The sequence below is a fragment of the Hirundo rustica genome (genome assembly GCF_015227805.2).
Source record: "Hirundo rustica isolate bHirRus1 chromosome 38 unlocalized genomic scaffold, bHirRus1.pri.v3 SUPER_38_unloc_1, whole genome shotgun sequence".
Classification (NCBI taxonomy): domain Eukaryota; kingdom Metazoa; phylum Chordata; class Aves; order Passeriformes; family Hirundinidae; genus Hirundo; species Hirundo rustica.
In genome coordinates, this window is record NW_026690194.1 from 66,434 (window position 1) to 88,338 (window position 21,905).

At 56.5% G+C, this 21,905-nt stretch overlaps 2 protein-coding genes across 3 annotated transcripts; both read left to right on the forward strand.

The window, feature by feature from the left end:
- Positions 1-966: 966 nt before the first annotated feature.
- On the forward strand, positions 967-9,448 carry CDC42EP2 (CDC42 effector protein 2). Its single transcript, XM_040053663.2, has 2 exons — positions 967-2,407; positions 6,100-9,448. Exon 2 carries the CDS (start codon positions 6,117-6,119, stop codon positions 6,714-6,716), a length of 600 nt encoding a protein of 199 aa, XP_039909597.1. The 5' UTR covers positions 967-2,407; positions 6,100-6,116; the 3' UTR covers positions 6,717-9,448.
- A 705-nt stretch (positions 9,449-10,153) lies between these two features.
- Positions 10,154-21,662, forward strand: DPF2 (double PHD fingers 2). 2 transcript variants are annotated; one of them, XM_040053658.2, is made up of 12 exons: positions 10,154-10,266; positions 11,987-12,147; positions 13,022-13,129; positions 13,543-13,706; positions 14,333-14,425; positions 14,594-14,672; positions 15,273-15,314; positions 17,149-17,286; positions 17,460-17,588; positions 18,260-18,372; positions 18,880-18,961; positions 19,453-21,662. In XM_040053658.2, the coding sequence occupies exons 1-12, from the start codon at positions 10,235-10,237 to the stop codon at positions 19,527-19,529; spliced, it is 1,218 nt and encodes a 405-aa protein (XP_039909592.1). In that variant the 5' UTR covers positions 10,154-10,234; the 3' UTR covers positions 19,530-21,662. The 2 variants fall into 2 exon arrangements, with proteins under 2 accessions (XP_039909592.1, XP_039909593.1); XM_040053659.2 differs by lacking the exon at positions 15,273-15,314.
- Positions 21,663-21,905: the final 243 nt, after the last annotated feature.

Consider the following 21,905-nt stretch of genomic DNA (forward strand, 5'->3'; position numbering starts at 1 on the left):
AAAACTCCCAGAATTGTGGTTGAAACTCCCAGAATTCGGGTCAAAACACCTGGAATTTGGGTTAAACCCCTCCCAGAATCCTCTGGCACACCGAGGAGTTTCCCCAGCCGGATTCAGCCCCGGGAAAAGGGAATTTGGGGAGGGGAATTCGGGCGTGGGATCCTCCCTGTCCTGGTGTCACCCCTGGCCTCGTTAGGGGAGTTTAATTAGACCAAAACCAATTAATTACGGATTCCTGGTGCTGCTGCTTCCCAGGAAAAAAAAAAAAAAAAACCAAAACAGCTCCGGGTCTGGCTTTGACCCTTTTTCCCAAATTTTTTGCCCCAAATTTACGATGATGAAGGTGAAATTAATTCCAGTTTCTGCCTCTCCCGGTGTCACCTCCTGAGGGGAAAAGGTGAATCCAGAGGGGCGGATTTTGGGGTGAAAACAGGGAGATTCCCCTCCCCACTCCGGTTTTCCCAAAAATCTCCTTTTTCTCCGGGAGTGCTGAGGTCACATCCCCGTTCCTCCTCTCCCCTTTGCCCGATTCCAGCACTTCTCACCCCAAATAAAATGCAGTTTTTTCCAGCACCCATAAAATCCCTTGTTTCTGATTTCCCTCCCGTTTCCAGCTGTATTTTTGGGATTTTTTGCACCTGCAGGGGAAGGGAGGGGAGCAGAATCCCATTTTCTCCCAGTTTTCCCCTCGGATTCTCCTCCGCCAGCCTCAGTTTCCCTCGGGAAAAATCCCGATTTTGGTTAAAAGAGCGGCGGGATTGGGGGAAGCTCGGTTCCTTCCCTCCCCACAGAGCCGCCGCCGTTGGATCCCAGCCCCAAGCCGGGATTTACCTCGGGAATTCCCGAGGGTTTGGGGGCGGGGAGAGGCCGAGGGAGCTCCGGGAATTCCCGGGAAGGGAAGCGAGGCCGGGGTGGGGCCTGGAACCCGCTGGGGAGCGATCCCGAACCCCGGGAAGGGAAGGGGAGGGACGGGAATTCGCTCGCTCGGAATCCCGGGATGCTGCGGCCAGGGCGGGCTGAGCTTTCCCGGGCCGAGCTTTCCCGGGCCGAGCTTTCCCGGGCCGAGCTTTCCCGGCCCGAGCTTTCCCGGCCCGAGCTTTCCCGGCCCGAGCTTTCCCGAGCTGAGCTTTCCCGGCCCGAGCTTTCCCGGCCCGAGCTTTCCCGGCCCGAGCTTTCCCGGACCGAGCTTTCCCGGCCCGAGCTTTCCCGAGCTGAGCTTTCCCGGACCGAGCTTTCCCGGCCTGAGCTTTCCCGGCCCGAGCTTTCCCGGCCCGAGCTTTCCCGGCCCGAGCTTTCCCGGCCCGAGCTTTCCCGGCCCGAGCTTTCCCGGCCTGAGCTTTCCCGGGCCGAGCTTTCCCGGGCCGAGCTTTCCCGGGCCGAGCTTTCCCGGCCATCCCGGCGGCGTCCGCGGCGCTGTCGCATCCCGGATTTAAAGGGATAAGGAGAAAAGAGCGGATCCTTCCCCGCCTCCGCTTCCCTGCTTAATTAAAGCAGCGCTTAATTGGAGCGCCCGGCTCCGCCCGCTCCCGGCTCGGATCCGCGGCGGAGCCCCGGAACGGCCCCGGAACGGCCCCGGAACGGCTCCTGGATATCCTGGAACAGCCCCTGGATATCCTGGAACAGCCCCTGGATATCCTGGAACAGCCCCTGGATCCCCGGAACAGCTCCTGGATCCCCGGAACCGCCCCTGGATCCCTGGAACGGCTCCTGGATCCCTGGAACGGCCCCGGAACAGCCTCAGGATCCCCTGGAACAGCTCCCGGAACAGCCCCTGGATGCCCGGAAAGCCTCTGGATCCCTGGAACAGCTCCTGGATCCCCGGGAAGAGCCTCGGAACAGCTCCTGGATCCCTGGAACTGCCCCTGGATCCCTGGAACAGCCCCGGAACAGCTCCTGGATCCCTGGAACAGCCCCTGGATCCCCGGGAAGAGTCTCGGAGCAGCTCCTGGATCCCCTGGAGCAGTCCCGGAGCAGCCCCGGATCCCGCCCGACTCTTTCCGGCCGTTTTTCCTGCGAGCAGGAGAATCCCTGGATTTGTGAATCCCTGGATTTGTGACTCCCCGGATTTGTGACTCCCCGGTGTGAGGAGGAGCCCGAGCCGATTCCGGCCCCGTCCCCGCTCCCAGCTCCATTTCCCGGCGATCCCGGGCCGGGAGGAGCCGCCGTTGTTTTCCCTGGATTTGGGCTTTTCCCGTGGATTTTTTTTTTCCCTGTCACCGGGAGGGGCCGGGGAGGGACCGAGGCCGAGCGCTCCCTGCCCTGAGCCGGCGCCTCCTCCTCCTCCTCCTCCTCCTCCTGGATTTCTCCCGAAATTCCCGGGAAAAGGGAAGGAAGCTCCCGGTGTCCCCGGCATGGAATCGCCACCGCTGCGCCGCTCCCGGCCCGGATCCTCCGCTGGATTCCCGAGGTGGGAATTCTGCTAAAGAACCCCGATTTTAACCGATTCCAGCTTTTCCCGTGCCCGGGATGGGATCGCAGCTCCTGGCGCCGCTCCCAAAATCCCAATTCCCTAAAAAAAAAAACCCCAACCCCACAACCTTCATCCCAAAGGGTTTTCCCTCCTCCCTCCCGCTCCGCAGGGAATTCGGGCATTTCCATCCTTCTTTTTTTGGGGGGGAAAAAATCAAAATTTAAATTTAAAAAAAAACCCAAAAAATCTGGGAATGGGTCAGGAAGGGGAGGAACCGCGGAGGGTTTGGAGGCTGCTCCTCCCTCGGGCCGCTCCCGTGGGAAAAGGAGTTTTAATTCCATCCCTGCATCCCGAATTTGGGAGAACGCCGATGGGACGATTCCTGAAAATCGGCCCCAAAAGATCCCCAAATTCCTGCGTGGCAGAGCCCAAAATGCTGGAAATTTCGCGCAGGGAGCGAGGAATTTTTTTTTAATGGAAAAACGGTGGGAAAAGTAAAAAGTAAAAATTGGAGGCCCTGGAGCTCAAGGGGCTGAAAACGGGCGGAAAACTGAAAATTCCTCACTGAGGCAGGAATTTCCAGAAGCAGGTGGAAAAGGAACGGAATTTCCAAGGTAAATTTGTGGCCAGAGGCAAAAAGATCCCAACTTGTTCCTGAATTTCCAAAACCGGGTGGAAAATGAAAAACCTGGATGCGCCGAAAGAGGGAACGAAATTTTCCTGTGATTTGTGAAAAAGAGGCGGAATTCCTCCCAATCCCGACCCTAAATCACCAGAAAAGGATGGGAAAGGAACGGGATTTCCTCTGCAGGGGCCGGAATTTATGGAAACTGGGAAAAATTCCTCAAATTTTCCTCCCTGGGAGTTGAATCTGCTGATTGCGGCGATTCCGAGGGAGCTCCTCCCACCCGGATCCTGGGGAAAACATCCCGTTCTTTTCCCTTTTTCCTCATTTTTCCCTGTTTTCCTCATTCCTGGCTCTTCCTCCTGGGGTGTCCTGGGTTCTCCTGGGATTTCAGGGATGGAAACTTCCAGAATTTTTATTTTTTTGGAGTTTTCCTCGTGCTTTTCCCTCCTTTTCCAGCCCCTTTTCCACCTGTTCCGCTCCTCCCTGCGGGGACTGGGGAGCGCCCTGTGTTTTCCTGGGAAAAAAATCCCCAAGAATTCCATGAAAAGGGGATTTTTGGTTTTTTATCCCTGTCATCATCATCCTCACCTGGGAATTCACAATTCCCAGGGGTTTTTCCCTACAAATCCATGGGGCTTTTCCCTACAAATCCGTCCTTTTTAGCCCTACAGATGCATTGTTTTGCCCTACAAATCCACTTCTTCCCCCCACAAACCCATTTTCCCCCCCTATAATTCCTCTTTTCCCCCTCTCACCCCACTTTTTCCCTGACAATTCCCATTTCCCGAGGAAGATCCTTCCCCGGCCCCGGCCCCGGCCCCGGCTGCGCCGCCCCCTCCCCGTAATCCCGGGATCAGCGGCGCTGGATTCTGCTCCGTCAGGATTCTCCTGCCCGGAGCCGCCGGAGGGGCGCGGCGCCGGCGGCCGGGATCGCTGCGGGACCCGACCTTTGCTTCCTGGGATCCTCCTCCCTTCCTGGGATCCTCCATTCCCTGGGATCCTCCTCCCTTCCTGGGATCCTCCATTCCCCTCCTGGGATCCTCCATTCCCTTCCTGGGATCCTCCATTCCCCTCCTGGGATCCTCCATTCCCTGGGATCCTCCATTCCCTTCCTGGGATCCTCCATTCCCTGGGATCCTCCATTCCCTGGGATCCTCCATTCCCTCCTGGGATCCTCCATTCCCTGGGATCCTCCATTCCCTGGGATCCTCCATTCCCTTCCTGGGATCCTCCATTCCCTGGGATCCTCCATTCCCCTCCTGGGATCCTCCATTCCCCTCCTGGGATCCTCCATTCCCCTCCTGGGATCCTCTTCCCTCCCTTCCCTTCCCTCGAGGCCTTGGGAGCGGCGCCGGTGCGGGTCGGTAACGGGGTCTGGGGGGATTGGGGGAAAACCGGGAATAACGGGGGAGAATTCCCTGAAAACTGAGAATAAGGGGGGAGAATTCCATGAAAACTGAGAATAACGGGGGAGAATTCCCTGAAAACTGAGAATAACGGGGGAGAATTCCCTGAAAACCAGGGATAATGGGGGAGTATTTTGTAAAACTAGGGAATAAGGGAGTGTTCCCTAAAAATAAGGGGTGATAAGGGAATATTCCCTAAAAAACAGGGGATAAGGAGAGAATATTCCCTCAAACCAGGGAATCATAAGGGAATATTCCCTAAAGATAGATAATAATGGGGGAATATTCCCTAAAACTTGGGGATAATGAAGGAATATTCCCTAAAGATAGATAATAATGAGGGAATATTCCCTAAAACTTGGGGATAATGAGGGAATATTCCCTAAAGATAGATAATAATGGGGGAATATTCCCTAAAACTTGGGGATAATGAAGGAATATTCCCTAAAGATAGGGAATAACGAGGGAATATTCCCCAGAGCAGGAAGGGGCGGGCGGGAGCCGGGCTCGGGGGAGGTTCGGGAGCGTTGGAGGGGAAATGGGATTTTCCATCCCTCGGGGCGTCGGTTTTGTTGTTGTGTTTCTAGGGATAAATCCTCCCCGGGCTTCTTCCTGGTGGAATTCCAGGCGGGAGAGGCCCCTCAGGGTGTCCCAGCCCGGGGTGAGCCCATCCCCAAACCCCTCCCGGCCCGATCCGTGTTGACAAAAACAGGGAGGGATGGAATTTTATTTTCCCCCCTGGAAATTCGTGATAAAGGCAAAAACCTCCGGAGCTTCCCAGGGAACGTTCCGGTGGCCCCAAACCCGTCCCATCCCTTTTCCCCCTCCCACTGAGGCCGGACACAAAAATTCCCAATTTTGCCCCATTTCTCCCCGCAGCTGGAAAATCCGGCCCAGATCCGATTAACTCGGAGTTCACGACTGGAGCAGGGGAAACCCCAACTTCCTTAACTTCCTTCCCCAAATTCCGGCCCCAAATCCCCAAAATCTCCGGTTTTTTACTTCAGCTGGGCCGGGTGGGGCCGAGAGGAGTCGGGATCGGGGTGAGAGAAAATCCCTCTGGGGTTAAAATTCCTCTTCCCAACCCTTCAACGCTGAGCTGTGGCTCCACGCCCCGATCCCTCCCAAAAAACCCCAAAACTCCTCTGGATTTCGCTGCTTCCCTCCCTAAAAACCCAAAACTCCTCTGGATTTCGCTGCTCCCCTCCCTAAAAACCCAAAACTCCTCTGGATTTCGCTGCTCCCCTCCCAAAAAACCCAAAACTCCTCTGGATTTCGCTGCTCCCCTCCCAAAAAACCCAAAACTCCTCTGGATTTTGCTGCTCCCCTCCCTAAAAAACCCAAAACTCCTCTGGATTTTGCTGCTCCCCTCCCTAAAAACCCAAAACTCCTCTGGATTTCACTGCTCCCTTCCCAAAAAACCCAAAACTCCTCTGGATTTCACTGCTTCCCTCCCTAAAAACCCAAAACTCCTCTGGATTTCGCTGCTCCCCTCTGGATTTCGCTGCTCCCCTCTGGATTTCGCTGCTCCCCTCTGGATTTCGCTGCTCCCCTCCCTCCCGTGGCTCGCGTCACCCTGGGCTATCCCTGGTGGAACTCCGGGACGCGTTCCCGGCGCTCGGAGCCGAGCTTTTCCCCGTCTCCGTCCCTCCCAGGCCGTCCTGAGCCCGCCATGGCCGCCAAGGCGCCCATCTACCTGAAGCGCGGCGGCCGCAGGGGCAAGAAGGAGAAGCTGCGGGACGTGCTGTCCTCGGACATGATCAGCCCTCCCCTGGGGGACTTCCGCCACACCATCCACATCGGCAGCGGCGGCCAGGGCGACACCTTCGGGGACATCTCCTTCCTCCAGGGCAAGTTCCACCTGCTGCCCCGCGGCGGCGGCGGCGGCGAGGACGAGGACGAGGAGGACGAGGCGCCCTTCGCCTTCTCGCGCACGGCCACGCTGTCCGGCGGCGAGCCGGCCGCCGCGCCCTCGCCGCTGCTCAAGAACGCCATTTCCCTGCCGGCGCTGGGCGCGGGCCGGGCGCTGACGCTGCCCGCGGCGCCGCCGAAACCGCCGCGGCTGCGCCTGGACGAGGCCTCGGCGGCGTCGGCGGCGTCCCCGGCGCGGCCCCGGCACGCCAAGGGAGAGGCCGAGGCCTCGGCGTCGCGCGCCGGCTCGCTGCTGTCCCTGCACGTGGATCTGGGGCCGTCCATCCTGGAGGACGTGCTGCAGGTGATGGAGCGGCACCGGGCCGAGAGCGGCGCCGCCCGGCCGCGGATCCCGACGTGAGGGCGGCTCCGGGGAGAGGACGCGGAGGAACGGGCGAGGAGCGGGTTTGGGGGCGTTCTCGGGAGCCGGATCTCGGCTCGGGTTCGTCTGCCGAGGACGGGTGAGGGTCGGGAGGCGACCCCCTCCTCGCTGGACGCCGTCTCAGCGGTTCGTCCTCGGGTGAATTCCCGAGGGGTCCGGTCGGGATTTTGAGGGGGGGAACAGCCGGGGTTTGTTCCCCACGGCTCCGAGCGGTCACGGCGGCGTCAGCTCGGCTCCGAATCCCAGAAACGGGGGAATCTCCGCCGGGAAATCTCCATGTCTCACGTGGAGGAGCCAAAACTCCCCGTGGAGGAGCTCGGATATCCCGACGGAGCAACTCAGTCCACGGAGGGGCCAAAAAAACCCCTCTGGAGCGACGGGAGCCGGGGATGGAAACGGCCGAGGAGACGCCAAAACCACCAAAAATCCCGGCGCCGGCGCGGAGCGTTGGGTGGAACGGGAGGGAGGGAACGCCGCGGGGAATCCCGGCTGGATTTTCGGGAATACGGACAAAAATCCCCGCTGGAAACGCCGGGGCTCGGGGACAGGGCGGGGCCTCCTCCTCCCGTTTCACCGATTCCTGCGAGTTTGAGCCCAGAAATGCCCCCGCTGCCTAACGAGTCTAATTTAGATCATCTGGCTAATGAGTCATTAGATTCTCTGCTAAGGAACGAAGCCTCGTCCCGCCTCTTCCTTCCCCGACCACTTTTGGTGAAAACACCCCGAGTTCGGGGCTAAACCCGTTCTCCGAGGTTGCCATCCGTAAAATAATTAAGGAGCTGCGGTTAACGAGGCTCGGTCGGCCCCGGGTTTGGTTCCTGTTTGGTCCAACCCTTCCCTGCTCCAAACTCTTTTCTCCCACCACGCTCTGTCCGCTTTTTATTTATTTTGTGATTTTTTTTTTTCCCCTCCCCAAACCGACTCCAGCGCCCGGGACGAAGCCTCGTTTGTGGGTTGGGATAACGTGGATGCGCTTTGTTCTCCTGGATTTCACCCCCAGTTTTCCTGGGGTTTTCACCTTAATCAGTCATTTACGGACGGGGCTGTTGGTGCCCCGCCTCGGCCCAGGAATTGCGAAACCGCCGGAGCCCTTTCGAAACAGCCAAAATCAGCCAAAATGCCCTTTTTTTCCCCCCTCCAGTTTTGTTCCCTTTTCTCCCCCAGTTTTTTCCCTTCCAAAGGCCTGGAGTGAATTTTGGGGTGTTGCAGCTTTAATTTGGGACCTCGTTCACTCGTTTCTGTTCTCCCACAACTCATCCCCCTCTGCTCCAGTCCTGGAAAAGCTCCTTTAATTTGCCAGATTTTGGTGTTTTTGGGGTTTTTTTACCAGTAAAAGGTGATTTTCCTTTTCTCACCCCTCTCCTCCTTCCCCTCTTCCCTCTGCCCTGCGCCTCTCAGACCACATTTGTTACAAACCCCTGAAATTATGACCAAAACGTTTGCGCTTACCCCTGAAATTATCCCTGAAATTAACCCCAATATCACTTTATCCCTGAATTTTTTTTCCCAATCTTATCTCCTGAAAAAAAACAACCCAACCCAAACCCAGATTCCTTAATTAATTTTTAATCATGAATAAATCATTTGGGATCCCTTCCCACAGGACTGGAGCCTCCTTCGCTTCTCCCCCTAATTAATCACTCCCCGAATTAATGATTTACGCGAAGGGCTGCCGCCAAACTCCGCTGGTTTGTTCCCGGTTCCAGGAATTTGAGTCATCCCGTGACTCGGCTCCCGCTCCCCTCCCTTGCTGGGGAGTTCATTCCAGAATCGATCAAGGGTGGGATCATTAATTAACGCCAGCAGGGGCAGAGGCCTGGCAGCGCTCCCGCCGCCCTCCCAACTTCCTCGTTATCCCGGGATTTCCGGGCGGCGGATTAACGCCGCCCACGCCGGCGTTTGACCGCCCGGTGTGGCCGGAGCCGGGAACGGACGCCAGGAACAGCGGCCTGGGATTACCAGGAGGAGGAGGGAGGGAGGAAGGTTTGACCTTGGGGGGAAAAAGGCAAATTCCCAGCAAACGGGGAAAAAAAACCCCCAAAACCACGGGCGAGATGTGGAAGTAAGGAGGGAAAAGAGAGGGGAGCTCACCTGGACGTGAGGAACTCGGCTGGAAGCTGACGTCAATCCGCGCTCGCTGCGGGATCTGGGACCCTCTCCTCCTCCTGGGGGATGGATTTGAGGATACTGGGTGAATTTAGGTTTGATAAAAAGGGAAAAGAGCTGAAAAATGGGAATTTTTGGCAGGAGTGTTTTGGGGATGAAGAGGCTTGAGGGGTGGTTGGGTTTGGTAAACAGACAAAGGGATTTTGGGGAGATTTGGGATCTGAGGGATCCATCCGCACTTATCCCTAATTTCATCCTCTCCTGGCACTTGTTTATCCCTCGTTTCATTCCTCTCCTCAACAATTTATCCCTCATTTCCTTCCCAACCCTCTTTCATCCCTCAAACCTCCTCCGTCCCTTCCCCATTTCCCTTCCCATTTTCCCTCTTCCCACCCCTTTCCATGGGAAGGTTGAGGTTGAAAAAGACCTTTGGGATCATCAAATCCAACCAGCGCCGCCAGGTCACCGTGGAACCGCGTCCCCATGTGCCACATCCAGGGGGGTTTTTGGGATAATTTGGGATAACACCCCTGGGGCAGCCCATGCCGGGGCAGGACAACCCTTTCCATGAAGGAACTTTCCTGAATAAACCTCCCCTGCTGCAACTCGAAGCTGTTTCCTCTGGTTTTATCCGTCGGGAGAAGGGATCTCAGCCCCAGCCTCTTTCCAGGGAATTGTAAGGAGCAATGGGGTCTCCTTTATTCCTCCTTGAGGATAAACCCCCTCATCCTCTGCCATCATTTTCCCCTCACTTTCTGTCCATTTCTCCCTCAGTCTCCCGCCTTGTTCTCTCCTATTCTTTCCCTCATTCTCCCCACATTCTGTTGCTCATTCTCCCATCATTTCCCCCCTCACTCTGCCCCCTCCATTTTCCCCCTCAGTCTCCCCCGTTATTCTCCCCTGATATCCCCCCCTCTGCCTCCCTCCTTCATCCCCATGCCCTCCCTTTCTCCCCTCACCTTCATCCGCCCCTTTCCTCTCGGATTTCCTCCTTTTACCTGCATTTTCCCCCCCTCAGATCTTTTTCCCTGCGATTTTTCCCCCTCAGATCTTTTTCCCTGCGATTTTCCCCCCTCAGATCTTTTTCCCGCCTTTTTTCCCCCCTCAGACCTTCGCCCCCCCACCGCCCCTTTTCCCGCCTTTTCCCGCGCAGCGCCGCCCAGCGGCCGGGAGGACTCCACGCTCCCTTTCCCCCCCCCTCCGGCCCTTCCCTCTCCTCCCTCCTTCCCTCCGCCTCCCCTTTCGCCGCCCTCCCCTCTCCCTCCGCCTCCCTCTCTCTCCCCGCTCCTCCTCTTCCCTCCATCCCTCTCCCTCCTCCTCCTCCTCCTCCTCCCTCTTCCCGCCCCTCCCTCCGCGCACGCGCCCCGCGGCGCCCCGGCGGCGGAGCCAAGATGGCGGCGGTGGTTCAGAATGTGGTCAAGCTGTGAGTGCGGGTCCCCCCCCGGTTCCCCCCACCCCCCCCGGTGCGGGAATGGTGCGGCCCGGGAAACGGGGCTCCCCCCTTCTCCCCCGCGCGCCGGGCGGGACCAAGTGGGCGGGGAGGGGGGGGGTGCGGAAGCGGCCCGCGCGCATTGTTCGGGGTGAACTTTGCTGAGGGGGGGGGGGGTGTTGAGGACACCCCAAAATTCCCCCTCGGAGCCGGGAAGGCCTCAGGGATTTGGGCAGGAAGGAGTCTGGGAGGGTCCCGAGGGTCCGCGGGGGGGTCCCGCAGGGTCTGGCCCTGAGGAGGTCCCGCAGAGGGCGAAGGGAGGGTTCGTGCTGTAAAGCCTCAGAATTCCCTGTGCTGTGTCCCTGTCTTTCCCTGGGCTCCTTTATGTACCCACGAACTCCCGTGTGCCAGTAGAGGCCAAGGACGGGGGAATCATCCCGAGACATCCCTGTGCTTCCCTGGGGATTCCCTGTGCATCCCTGGATATCCCTGTGCATCCACTCTTCTTCCCTGTCCATTCCTGCGCTATTTCCCTGTGCATCTCAGTGAGAGGGTCCCGAAGAGGCTGAGATGGGGGAGCCTTCCCTGGATTTCCCTTTAAATCCTTGTATTTCCCTGTGTATCCCTGTATTTCCCTGTGTATCCCTGTATTTCCCCATGTATCCCTGTATTTCTCTCTAAATCCTTGTGTATCCCTGTGTCTCCTTGTATATTCCCGTATTTCTTTCTAAATCCCTTCATTTCCCTCTGTATCCCTGTATTTCCCTGTATATCCCTGATGTTCTCCGGTTGTATCCCTGAGGGTTTCTGGGCTTCTCCCTGATATTCTCCAGGATTTTATCCCCGAGTTTCTCCAGTTGTATCCATGACACTCCACTGGTATCCCTGACTTCCCTGAGGCACAGTCCCCATTCCTGGTTCCTCCATTCCCAGTTTCTCCATTCCCAGTTCCTCCATTCCCAGTTCCTCCATTCCCAATTCCCCCATTCCCAATTCCCCCATTCCCAGTTCCCCCATTCCCAGTTCCCCCATTCCCAATTCCCCCATTCCCAATTTCTCCCTTCCCAGTGCTGGGCCGTGATCCCTGTTGGGCCTCCATTCCCTGCGCCAATCCTGGAATTCCCTGTGCCATTCCCAGTGCCAATCCCTGCCATTCCCAGCGCTGATCCCTGCCGTTCCCAACACCGATCCGTGCTGTTCCCTGTGCCATTCCCGGCTCTAATCTGTGCCATTCCCGGCTCCGATCTGTGCCATTCCCTGTGCCATTCCCGGCTCTGATCCATGCCATTCCCTGTGCTATTCCCAGCCCCGATCCGTGCCATTCCCTGTGCCATTCCCGGCTCCAATCCATGCCGTTCCCTGTGCCATTCCCGGCTCCCATCCCGGCGTTCCCGGCCCCGATCCGTGCCATTCCCTGTGCCATTCCCGGCCCCGATCCGTGCCGTTCCCGGCTCCCATCCCGGCGTTCCCGGCCCCGATCCGTGCCATTCCCTGTGCCATTCCCGGCCCCGATCCGTGCCATTCCCGGCCCCGATCCCGGCATTCCCGGCCCCGATCCGTGCCATTCCCGGCCCCGATCCGTGCCATTCCCGGCCCCGATCCGTGCCGTTCCCTGTGCCATTCCCGGCCCCGATCCCGGCGTTCCCGGCCCCGATCCGTGCCGTTCCCGGCCCCGATCCCGGCGTTCCCGGCCCCGATCCGTGCCGTTCCGCAGGCTGGGCGAGCAGTACTACCGGGACGCCATGGAGCAGTGCCACAGCTACAACGCGCGGCTCTGCGCCGAGCGCAGCGTGCGCCTGCCCTTCCTGGACTCCCAGACCGGCGTGGCGCAGAGCAACTGCTACATCTGGATGGAGAAACGGCACCGCGGGCCCGGTACGGCCGGGAAACGCCGGGAAAACGCCGGGAAAACACAGGGAAACACGGGGAAACGCCGGGGAAACACGGGGAAAACACGGGGAAACACGGGGAAACGCCGGGAAAACGCCGGGAAAACACGGGGAAACGCCGGGAAAATGCCAGGGAAACGCCGGGGAAACACGGGGAAACACCGGGAAAATGCCGGGGAAACACGGGGAAACACCGGGAAAATGCCGGGGAGCAGCGGGAGAGCGCTGGGGAACGATGGGGAATGACAGTGAGGGAGCAATGGGAGAGTGATGGGAAACAGCGGGAAAACGATGGGAAACAGTGAGGGAATGATGGGAAACAGCAGGAAAACGATAGGAAACAGCGGGAAAATGATGGGAAACAATGGGGAGATGATGGGAAACGACAGGAGAACAGTGGGGGAGTGACGGGAGAATGGTGGAAAACAGCGGGAAAATGATGGGAGAATGGGGGGGAAATGATGGGAAACCGTGGAGAAATGATGGGAAGCAAATGGGGAAACCATGGGAGAATGGTGGGGAAACGAAGGGGGAAGAGGAGGAGAAGAACAGGGAAATGCCACGGAAACGATGGGGAGCGACCAGGAAAGCAAGAGGAAAACGTGGGAAAAGAGCAGGAAAATGGCAGGAGGCAGAAAACAACGGGGAAAAAAATGGGAGAAGCACCGGGAAAACACCAGGAAAACGCCGGGGAAATGCCGGGAAACCACCAGGGAGGGGAAGGGGCCGGGCTCACTTCGGGCTGTTCTGTCGCCTCCTGGGGAAACCTTGGAGCGCTTTCTCCCGAGCCCGGATAATCCCGAGGAGTTCCGTCGCCGCCCCGGCCGGATTCTGGGGAATTTCCCGGGATTTCTCCGCAGGTTTGGCGGCCGGGCAGCTCTACTCGTACCCGGCGCGGCGCTGGCGCAAGAAACGCCGCGCCCACCCCCCGGAGGACCCCCGGCTCTCCTTCCCTTCCATCAAACCCGGTAATTCCCTGCTGCATTCCTTGGAATTCCGCCCCGGATCCGCCAGCATCCATCGCCCTCCCCTTTTTCCCATGTTTTTTCCCATTTTTTCCCCGTTTTTTCCCATGTTTTTCCCCATTTTTTCCCCATTTTTTCCCTTTTTTTTTCCTGTTTTTCCCATTTTTTTCCCATTTTTTCCCCTTTTTTTTCCATTTTTTTCCCTTTTTTTCCCCTTATTTTTTCCCAATTTTTTTCCTGTTTTTCCCATTTTTTTCCCTTTTTTTTCCCCCATTTTTTTCCCTTTTTTTTTCCCGTTTTTGTTCCCGTTTTTCCCATTTTTTTCCCGTTTTTTCCCATTATTTCCCCTTTTTTTCCCCCCATTTTTTTCCCCTTTTTTCCCATTTTTTTTCCCTTTTTTTTTCCGGCATTCCCAGACGCGGAGCAGACGCTGAAGAAGGAAGGGCTGATCTCCCAGGACGGGAGCAGCCTGGAAGCGCTGCTGAGGACGGATCCTTTGGAAAAGCGTTCCCTGCCGGATCCCAGGATGGACGACGACAGCCTGGGAGAGTTCCCGGTCACCAACAGCCGCGCTCGGAAGGTGCCGCCGCCAATTCCCACCGGGATTTTTTTTTTTCCCGCTCCGGGTTTGGATTTTAGGGGTCTGGGTTTGGTGGGAGAGGGAATGGGAGAATTCCGACCCCTGGGAGATCCTGGAGCCGAAATTGGGGAGCGTTTTTGGTCTGAGGAGAGATTTTGGAAAAGGGAATTTTTAGACTGAGCAAGGAAAGAGGGGAAGAGTTTGGTCCCGAAATTTGGAGGAAAGGGAAGATCCTGGTCCTAAAAATCAACGGGAGAGGAATCCCAGCCCAGAAATTCGGGGAACTTTCTGGTCCTGAAATTCAGGGAAAGGGGAGTTTGGGGCCCAGAATTCCACGTTTTTTTCCCTTTTCGAGGCTTTCCCGCAGCACTTTTTATTTTTAGCAGGGAAATCTTTCCCCAGCCTCATTTCCTTTTCCCTTAATTCCTCCTTCCAGCCTTTTCCCACCAAATCCGCCCCTTCCTTGAGTTTTTTTGGGGGGGCGGACAAAACATCCAAAATTCCCTGTCCATGCACAAAAACCTCCCCGTGCCTCCTTCGGGACGGATCCAGCCGCGGCCCCTCGGGATTTTCCCGTTTTCCCCGGTTGTTCTCCCCCGGTAACTCCTCCCTCCGCTCGTTCCCAGCGGATCCTGGAGCCGGAGGATTTCCTGGACGATTTGGACGACGAGGATTACGAGGAGGACACGCCCAAGAGGAGAGGGAAAGGCAAAGCCAAGGTGAGGCGATCCCAGGGAATTCCCGGGAAGCCGGGAATTCGCCGCCTCGTTTTCCCCGGATTCCCGAAGGATTCGCTTCCGGGCCCTTCCCAGCGCGTGGCTCCTTCCCCCTCTCCCCGGCCCGGCCTCGTGGCGGCTTTAGCCCCCAAATCCCGATTTTTTCCGCAGGGAAAAGGCGTGGGGGGGGCTCGGAAGAAGCTGGACGCGGCCATCCTGGAGGACCGGGACAAACCCTACGCGTGTGACAGTGAGTGCCGGGAGCATCCGCCGGGATTCCAGCCCCCGGAACCGAGATTCCCGCTCTTCCCGGGGAGGGCAGAGCCCCGCCCGCCTCGCCTCCCTCCCCGTGGAGGTTCTTCCCACTGGGAATTCCGGGAAACGGCCCCGGGGGGTTGAGACAGCAGGATGAAAAACCAGGAGAAAACCGATTTAAAAAAAAAAAAAACCCAGGATTCAAACCAGGAGAAACTTCCCGAGCCCAGCCCCGGAGGCCGGGAACGCCCCTCCCCTTGGCCCCAGTGGTTTTTCCGGTGGGATCCGACCGGAGCCCGTTCCCAGCCCTCCCTTAAGGAGCCGGGAATTCCAACAAAACCCCGGGAGCAGCGACTGCGTCCCTTCCCGGCCGGCGATCCGCGGGACGTCGGGAAGCGCCGGCGAAGCTCCGCCGCCTCCTTTTCCTCTCTTCTTCCTCCTGTCCTGCCGCTTCCCAGCACTAATTCTCCCCCTGGCTCCCTCCGGTTGTGCTTCTCCTGCCCTTCTTCCGTTGTTTTTTTTCCCGGTTTTCCGTGTGCGTTCCGTGCGTGTCGGTGTCCGTGTTCCTCTCACGACTTCTCTTTCTGTGTTTCAGACAGTTACAAACAAAAGCATTCCTTGAAACCTCCCGACCGAGGTAGTTCCGCTCTCTCTCTGCTCGTTTTTCCTGCTTTTCCTCCTTTTTTTTTTTTTTAATTTTATTTTAATTCTCCCACCTTTTTTTTTTTTTTCCCACCCCCCCCCCCCCCAAAATAATAACAATAATAATTATTATAATAACAATTACGAATCCCCCTGCGGAGCCCCGGGAGGAGGGGAGGGAGAAGCCAAAGGCCGCGGGAGCGACGTCAGCCCCTGACCCTTTTCCAGCAGGGAATGAGGCCGGGAAAACAAAGCTCTGACCCCGCTCCCTGCGGAGCCAGCAGTGGGAAAAACGCGGAGTTTCCATCCCAAATCCCAAATCCCCGCAGCTCCCCGGGGTTGTTTTCCTGCTTTGCCTTAAAAGTAGGAAAAAAACAAAAAGCCCCAAAGGAACGGGGCTGAGGCGCAGGCGGGGAGGGGAATTTGGGATGCTCCCGAGGCTCGGGAGGAGAATTCCGGAGTCGTGTTTGGAGATTGTCCTGAAGGGTTTGAGGAGGGGGGGGAAAACAAAGGTGACTTTGGAGCCCCGTGGATTGGGGAGGGAGCGGGGAATTTCCTGGGAATCGCGTTGGGGTTGCTGCTGTTTCCTCGGCGCTGCTCCGATCCCGTTTTCCCCGAGAATCCCGCAGATCCTGGGGAGATTCCCGTGGTTTTTATCTCCCCCCCAAAAAAAACCCCTGCTGGAGCCTCCCTCTGGAAGTTCAGCCCCCTTTGGAAGTTTTCCCTGATCCAGCTGCTTTTTCCCGGATTTTTCCACGGTTTTGGGGGGGATCCGGAGGCGGAAGCGGATCCAGAAGCTTCCACAGTGTTTTGGAAAAAGCTCCAAAGTCGGGAGATCTCATCCCAAAGCGGCTCGTTCCCGATTTATGGAAAAACGCAGGGAAAACACCTTGGGAATTGTCAGAACTGAGCCCTGGAATTCCTCATCCAGCGCTGGGTTTGGGGATTTTATCCCAATTCCTCAGGCTGGGAAGGAGCCGCATCCGAGCTCATCCTTCGGGGCTGGAAAGGGATTTTGGGGTGTCCTTGGAGAAGGAAAAACTCCCCAAAAAACCCTGGAAAAGCAGCGCTGGGGAGCTGGAGCCGGATCCCTGATCCACAGGAGCCGGATCGAGGCAGAAATCTCCCAAATTCCGGGGTGGGAAACGGGAAAACCGACGGATTTGGGGGTTTGGGATGGATCCGTGGCCGCTGCCAAATCCCTCCCTGGAACCCCAGAATTCCCGGATTTCCCCTTCCCTCGGGTTTGACCTTGGGATTTTTGTGGGGTGGGAATTTTCCTCTCCCCAAAACATTCCCAGCCGGGATTTTGCCATTGGATCGATCCCGGGGAATTTACCTGGAATTCTTTTGGGATCTCAGGGAATTTACCTGGAATTCCTTTGGGATCCCGGGGAATTTACCTGGAATTCTTTCGGGATCTCGGGGAATTTACCTGGAATTCTTTTGGGATCCCGGGGAATTTACCTGGAATTCTTTCGGGATCTCAGGGAATTTACCTGGAATTCCTTTAGGGATCCTGGGGAATTTACCTGGAATTCCTTTGGGATCCCGGGGAATTCACCTGGATTTCCTAATACCTGGAATTCCTCGCAGATCCTGGGGAATTCAGCTGCAATTCCTTGGGAATTCCGGCTGGTTTTACCCAATTCCAGCCGCTCTGCTCTCCCAGCCCGGCGCTGGGCTCGGGGCGGCTCCGGAGGGTTTGGGATTTGGGGTTTGGGGTTTGGGGTTTGGGGTTTGGGATTTGGGGTTTGGGGTTTGGGATTTGGGATTTCCCTCCGCCCGGCGCATCCCTGAGCGGGATTTTTCCCGGATTTCCTCGGCAGTCTGCGGGAAGCGCTACAAGAACCGCCCGGGGCTGAGTTACCACTACGCCCATTCCCACCTGGCCGAGGAGGAGGGAGACGACAAGGACGATTCCCAGCCCCCCACGCCCGTCTCCCAGCGCTCCGAGGAGCAGAAATGTAAGGAAAAAATCCCAAAAAAACCCGGAATTCCCCGCCCTGGGAAAGCCCTGGGAATGAGCAAGGCCCCGGCTGAGCTGTCCCAGCTCATTCCCGGGGGGAATTCTGTCCCCTGTGCCCCGGTCCTGGGGAAATCTGGGATAAACCCCCCTGGGAAATGTCGGCTTTTCCAGCCAAGAAGGGTCCGGACGGATTGGCTCTTCCCAACAATTACTGCGACTTCTGCCTGGGAGACTCCAAGATCAACAAGAAGACGGGACAGCCCGAGGAGCTGGTGTCCTGCTCCGACTGCGGCCGCTCCGGTGAGGGCCCGGAGGGGCCGGGAGAATCCCTGGGATCCTGGATCCGAGGGTTTCCTTCTCCTGGAGGGGCCGGGAGAATCCCTGGGATCCTGGATCCGAGGGTTTCCTTCTCCTGGAGGGGCCAGGAGAATCCCTGGGATCCTGGGTGATCTTTGGAATCCTGGATCCGAGGGTTTCCCTCTCCTCGAGGGGCTGGGATGGAGCTGGAGAGGGGCAGGAATTGGGGAATGGTTGGGGTGGATTTTTGGGATCATTTAGATCATGGATCCGAGGATTTCCTCCTCCTGGAGTGTCTGGGATCGGGCAGGAATTGGGGAATGGTTGGGATTGGGACGGATGTTATGGATCTTTGGGATCATTGGGATCATGGATCCAAGGATTTCCTCCTCCTGGAGTGGCTGGGATCGGGCAGGGCAGGGGCAGGAATTGAGGAATGGTTGGGATGGATCTTTGGGATCCTGGATCCAAGGATTTCCTCCTCCCGGAGGGGCTGGGAATCGAGTGTCCCTGGGGTGTCCCTGATGTCCCAGTGTCCCCAACGTCCCCAACATCCCCAGTGTCCCCAGTGACCCCAATGTCCCAATGTCCCCGATGTCCCCAATGACCCCGATGTCCCCGATGTCCCCAATGTCCCCAGTCCCCCCAATGCCCCGCTGTCCCCGTGTCCCCAGGCCACCCGTCGTGCCTGCAGTTCACGCCGGTGATGATGGCGGCGGTGAAGACGTACCGCTGGCAGTGCATCGAGTGCAAGTGCTGCAACATCTGCGGCACCTCCGAGAACGACGTGAGCGCCCGGGGTCACCTGGGAGGGGCAGGGATCACCTGGGAGGGGCAAAAATCACCTGGGAGGGGGAAAAATCACCTGGGAGGGGCAAAAAATCATCTGGGAGGGACAAAAATCACCTGGGAGGGACAAAAAATCACCTGGGAGGGGGGAAAAAATCATCTGGGAGGGGGAAAAAGTCATCTGGGAGGGGAAAAAACCCGATGTGGGAATGCCCCCAAATCACCGAGGAATGGCCCAAAGTTACCTGGGAATGCTCAAAAGTGACCTGGGAATGTCCCAAAGTTACCTGGGAACGTCCAGAATTACTTGGGAATGCGCAGAATTACCTGAGAATGTCCCAAAACCCGCCCGGGAACATGGGAATGGCCCAAAATTCCCACTGGAGGCTCTTTTGTGGGAGAAGCCCTTGGGGTTTAGGAGCCCACCTGACCCCGGAAAGGATTTTTTTGGAGGGGGAAAAGCGGGAATTTTGGGATTGGGCTGACGGGAATGTCGCCGGGGCAGGACCAGCTGCTGTTCTGTGACGACTGCGACCGCGGGTACCACATGTACTGCCTGACGCCGTCCATGTCCGAGCCCCCCGAGGGTGAGTGCGGCGCCTCCCGCCCCCGGGCTTCCCGAAACGTCGGGATTCCGGCGGAAAAACGACCCCGGGGTTCCCAACACGTCGGGATTCCGGCGGAAAAAGGACCCTGGGGTTCCCAAACCAACGCTGGGGTTCCCAAACCAACCCGGGGATTCCCAAAACGTCGGGATTCTGCCCCAAAACCAACCCTGGGATTCCCAAACCAACCCTGGGTTCCCAATCCCTTGGGATTCCTCCTGCGTTTCCTTCTGGGATATGAGGAGGGGTTTTACCGTTCCCAAATCTTCCTTCTCCTCCTCCTCCTCCTCCTCCTCCTCCTTTTCTTCCTTTTCCTTCTTCCCCCTCCTTTAATCTCCTTTTCCTTCTCTTTCCTCCTTTCTCCTCCCTCTTTGTCCTGCTCTCCCCGCTCCCTCGTTAACCCCCGCGGTTAATTAGCCAGTCCTGGCGAGGAGGAGGGGCTGAGGCCGAAGGCTGATGCCGTTTTCCCGCAGGGAGCTGGAGCTGCCACCTCTGCCTGGACCTGCTCAAGGAGAAGGCGTCGATTTACCAGAACCAGAACAGCTCCTGATCCCGCTCTTCCTCCCCATCCTCCTCCTCCTCCTGCTCCTCATCCCCTCGGCTTTGGGGCCTTTTAATTCCCCTCTTTTTTTGGGTCATTTTCCCTTTTTTTTCCTTTTTTCCCCCCTTTTTTCCCTTTTTTTTCCCTTTTTTCCCTTGATTTCCCCTTTTATGGGGGGGGGGGGTCCTTCTCCTTTTATTCTCCTTTTATTTTCCTTTTATTTCCCTTTTATTTTATTTTTAAAACTTTCCTGGTTTCCTCCTCCTCTCATTCCCTTTTTTCCTTTGTTTTTTTCACCTTTTCCATCTTTTTTAATCCCTTCCACTCCCTCCATTCCACCTATTTTTTGTTTTTTTCCCCCTCCTTTTCCCTGATTTTGGCTCCTTTTTTTTCCCCAATTTTTTCCCCTCCTGACATTTTTTTTAGGGTCACTCCTCCCGGGGTGACTTTCATCCCTTTCCCCCCAAAAATTCCCAGGATTTCACCCCCAAACTCTCCCCTTCCTGGCACTGCAGGTGCCAATTTTTCCCTTTTTCCCCTTTTTTTGGGAGGAATTCCAGGATTTGGGGGCTTTTTTTTTTTTTCCCCCCCATATTTTAGGGATTTTTCCCGCTTTGATTTTTATTCCCTTTTCCCCCCATTTTTATCCCCCATGAGGCCTTACCCCTCCCCCACCACCCCAAAATGGGGCAAAATCCCTGGATTTGGGGATTTCCCCCCCCACCCTTCCCCTGCCGGCACAAAACGGGGTAAAAAAACCCAATTTTGGGTTTTTCCTCTTGCTCCCCTCCCCCAGGGTCGCTTTGGGGCTTGAGGTTGGATTTTTTTCGGGAGGAAAAATTTTTAAAAATCCCTTTTTGGCCCCAAAACGCCGCTTTTGGGAAGGGAGGGGTTTGGGGCTGTGGGGACCCCTCCCAAAAATTCCCCGAATCCCGAATTTCCCCCCCTGCCCCGGTCCCGTGGACTGAATGTGCCTGTTTTTCTAAAAAAAAACCACCAAAAAAAACCACAAAAAAAAAGAAAAAAAAACACAAAAAATAAATGGACTTTAAAGCACCTACCTCCGACTGCCCCTCCCCCCCTGCGCCCCCAAATCCCCCCCGAGAGGAGCCCCCGGGACGGGCCCCAAAAACGGCCGGAATGACCCAAAAATGAGCAAAATAACCCCGAAAACGGCCGGAATGACCCAAAAATGGGCAAAATAACCCCAAAAACGGCCGGAATGACCCAAAAATGAGCAAAATAACCCCAAAAACGGCCGGAATGACCCAAAAATGGGCAAAATAACCCCGAAAACGGCCGGAATTACCCAAAAATGGGCAAAATAACCCCGAAAATGGCTGGAATGACCCAAAAATGAGCAAAATAACCCTGAAAATGGCCGGAATGACCCAAAAATGGGCAAAATAACCCTGAAAACAGCCGGAATGACCCAAAAATGAGCAAAATAACCCCGAGAAATGACTGAAATAAACCCAAAAATGGGCAAAATTGTCCCGAAAAATGGCTGAAATAACCCCAAAAGTACTGAATTAATCCTAAAGTATTCAAATAACCAAAAAGTCCGAAATAGCCCCAAACTTGACCAAAATAACCCCAAAACTACTCAAATGGCCCTAAAAGAACCAAATAACCCCAAAATTATTAAAACCTCCCCCCAAAATTAATCTTAGAATCCCCAAAGATTTCAAAATATCGCCGGAAATTGACCGAAATAACCCCGAGAAATGGCGGAAACGACCAAAAAAACCCGACCGAAATACCCCAAAACTGGCCAAAATAACCCCAAAAGTGACTGAAGAGCGACCCCAAACTTCTCCAAATCGACCCAAATCCCTGAAAATCCCCCCCAAAATTCCGGCTCCGCCGCCTCATCCCGGCGCTTTCTCTCCTCCCCGTCCCCCAGCGCGATTTTGGGGCGAATCGACGGCGTTTTGGTTCAAAATGGGATTTTTTTTTTTTTCCGCCCCCCCGTTTTGGGGGTGGAGACGCGGAAATGTCCCAAAACGGGGGGAATTCGCCCCAAATTCCCCTCGGCGAAGCTTCGCGGTTGTGTCTGATCCGGGAAAAGCGAAACGGCGCCGAAACAGCACCAAAACGGCACCAAAACGGCACCAAAACTGCTCCTTTTTCGTAATAAAAATGGCCAAAAAATGGAGCGAGTCGGGGTTTTTTTGGGAAAAATCGGGAGGTTTGGGGCGAAAATGAAGTTTTGGGGCAAAAATTGGTGCGGGGGACGTGGGATCCGGGGGAAAATTGGGGATTGGGGGGAAAACTTGGGGATTTGGGGGCAAAATTTGGGATTTGGGGGTGAAATTTGGGGATTTGGGGGGAAAACTTGGGGATTTGGGGGCGAAATTTGGGATTTGGGGGTGAAATTTGGGG

Coding starts and splice junctions, on each gene's coding strand:
- CDC42EP2 (XM_040053663.2), top strand. CDS start 6,117: ATGGCCGCCAAGGCGCCCATCTACCTGAAGCGCGGCGGCCGCAGGGGC.
- DPF2 (XM_040053658.2), top strand. CDS start 10,235: ATGGCGGCGGTGGTTCAGAATGTGGTCAAGCT. Junction 10,267..11,986: donor GTTCAGAATGTGGTCAAGCT/GTGAGTGCGGGT, acceptor GCCGTTCCGCAG/GCTGGGCGAGCAGTACTACC. Junction 17,287..17,459: donor GCGCTCCGAGGAGCAGAAAT/GTAAGGAAAAAA, acceptor CGGCTTTTCCAG/CCAAGAAGGGTCCGGACGGA.